Source organism: Pteropus vampyrus, unplaced genomic scaffold (genome assembly GCF_000151845.1).
Source record: "Pteropus vampyrus isolate Shadow unplaced genomic scaffold, Pvam_2.0 Scaffold21109, whole genome shotgun sequence".
NCBI classification, from domain to species: Eukaryota; Metazoa; Chordata; class Mammalia; order Chiroptera; family Pteropodidae; genus Pteropus; species Pteropus vampyrus.
The window spans coordinates 1-2125 of record NW_011909890.1 but is presented as its reverse complement, the minus strand read 5'-3'; the positions used below and the strand labels follow the sequence as shown (position 1 = coordinate 2125).

Here is a 2125-nt window from a genome sequence, read left to right as displayed (position 1 = left end):
ACACTTCTGAAAGGCCCCTCTTCTGGGTGTGCCGTGTCACTGTGCGTCACCATTTTCCAGGGGTAGGTTGAGGAGGTGGCACAAGATCGCCGCTGTCTGACGTTTGCTGATTGTCCTTTCCCCTAGAGACCTTGGGAGAAGGCATGGCTTCCGGAGAGGAGAGTAAGAGCACGCACAGGGTGCTGAGAATAAGTCAGCTGGATGCACTTGAACTCAACAAGGCCCTGGAGCAGCTGGTTTGGGCCCAGTTCACTCAGTGCTTCCACGGATTTAAGCCCGGGCTGTTCGCGCGCTTCGAACCAGAGGTGAAAGCGTTATTGTGGCTTTTCTTGTGGAGATTCACCATTTACTCTAAAAATGCCACTGTGGGCCAGTCCGTTTTGAATATTCGGTACAAAAACGATTTCTCCTCGAACCCGAGGTATCAGCCACCGAGCGCGAATCAGAAGGTCTGGTACGCCGTCTGCACCATCGGGGGGAGGTGGCTGGAGGAGCGATGCTATGACTTACTTCGGAACCGTCACTTAGCGTCGTTCGGAAAAGCCAAACAGTGTGTGAATTTTATGGTTGGACTTTTGAAATTAGGTGGGTTGATGAATTTCTTGATTTTCCTTCAAAGGGGCAAGTTTGCAACTTTGACAGAGCGCCTCCTAGGCATCCGTTCAGTATTCTGCAAGCCCCAGAGCGCGCGTGAAGTTGGCTTCGAGTATATGAACAGGGAACTTCTCTGGCATGGTTTCGCCGAGTTTCTCATTTTCCTCTTACCACTCATCAATATCCAGAAGTTGAAAGCCAGGTTATCTTCGTGGTGTAGCCCTCTTCGTGGTGCCCCTAACAGCGACAGCACAGTAGCCGCCAGAGGCAAGCAGTGCTCCCTGTGTGGGGAGTGGCCCACCATGCCCCACACCGTAGGGTGTGAGCACGTCTTCTGCTATTACTGCGTGAAGAGCAGCTTCTTATTCGACATGTCCTTTACGTGTCCTGCGTGTGGCACAGAGGCACACGGCGTGCAGGCGCTGAAATCGGGCATCGAGATGTCCGAAGTGAATGCTGTTTAGAAAGTAAAATTGTTTCTTCTGAGGAAAACTGCATTATGTTGAAATTCTTAATAATAGTCATCCTGAGTACACCGCTTGGGTGTCTCTGAGTGCCTGTGCTCCTCTGTCCTCTGTGCCTTGCCGGGCGTGACTAAATCCCAATCACCGGGATCCACCTGAGTCTAAATATATTCTGTATTTTTCTTAATTATTGCATTCATTATTCTTTAATTTAATTTAATTCATTATCCTTTAATGTCAAGAATAATGGACAGTTTTGTCAGGTGACTACTAAGAATGTTCCCTCATTTTGCTCCTTCGTAGAAAAAGGTTAGACTGAAAGTAAACGATTTTGGAGACTCTGGGATGAGTGTGCATTTATTCTCGGAGATGGTGTTACAGCATCATAGTCTCACAGTGATGAGATCTGTCATTTTAAACCTTACGATCCGGTGGCCTGGTTGTAATTCTGAGCTTTTCTCTGGAGCCAGTTCGTGACGGGCTCTGTGGACTCCGTTCTCAGGCAGAACGATGTCACCGGAAGCTGATGACATGTGTCCTGCCAGCCTTCTGCCCACTGGAGTCCGAGCTTCTTGCCCAGAATTCGGCGGAGTCCAGGCGCCCCCTCCCCACGGCTGGGTGGCAGGGTCATCCTCGGAGGAGAAGCTGGGTGGCTGTCTTCACGCGTGTCACCTTTAGTGCTCTCTCCCCATTGTTTTTCTGTATAGTTTCTCTTTTTTGGTTTTCCTTGCTCATGAGAATAGTTGGCAGGCGACACGCCAGCAAAGCTCTACTCGCGAGCTGGCCCCTCCGGTCCCCGTTGACAGGCCGCTTCACTTGGAATAGAGTTCCGGTGAACTGTCACCAGCCAGTTAAAAGTAACAGGTAAGAGAGAGGCAGAAAACTAGGTTAAGCAGGTGTGTTTACAGTAATAAGAAATAATAAAACCTGGTATCAACTAAAAAGAACTAAAAAAGGAAAACTATAATCTGGTGACATTTAGAGTAGGGACACCAGGCTCTGAAGACTAACAGAACAGTAATTGTGGTTTAAAAAGTGATTTCAGATCATCAGTCTGTATCATTTGG

General features: G+C 48.6%; 1 protein-coding gene across 1 annotated transcript; it reads left to right on the top strand.

The window, feature by feature from the left end:
* The first annotated feature begins 53 nt into the window (after window positions 1-53).
* Window positions 54-1402, top strand: LOC105311007 (peroxisome biogenesis factor 2). The gene has a single exon (XM_011387068.2). It carries the CDS (start codon window positions 144-146, stop codon window positions 1056-1058), a length of 915 nt encoding a protein of 304 aa, XP_011385370.1. The 5' UTR covers window positions 54-143; the 3' UTR covers window positions 1059-1402.
* The last annotated feature ends 723 nt before the right edge of the window (window positions 1403-2125 follow it).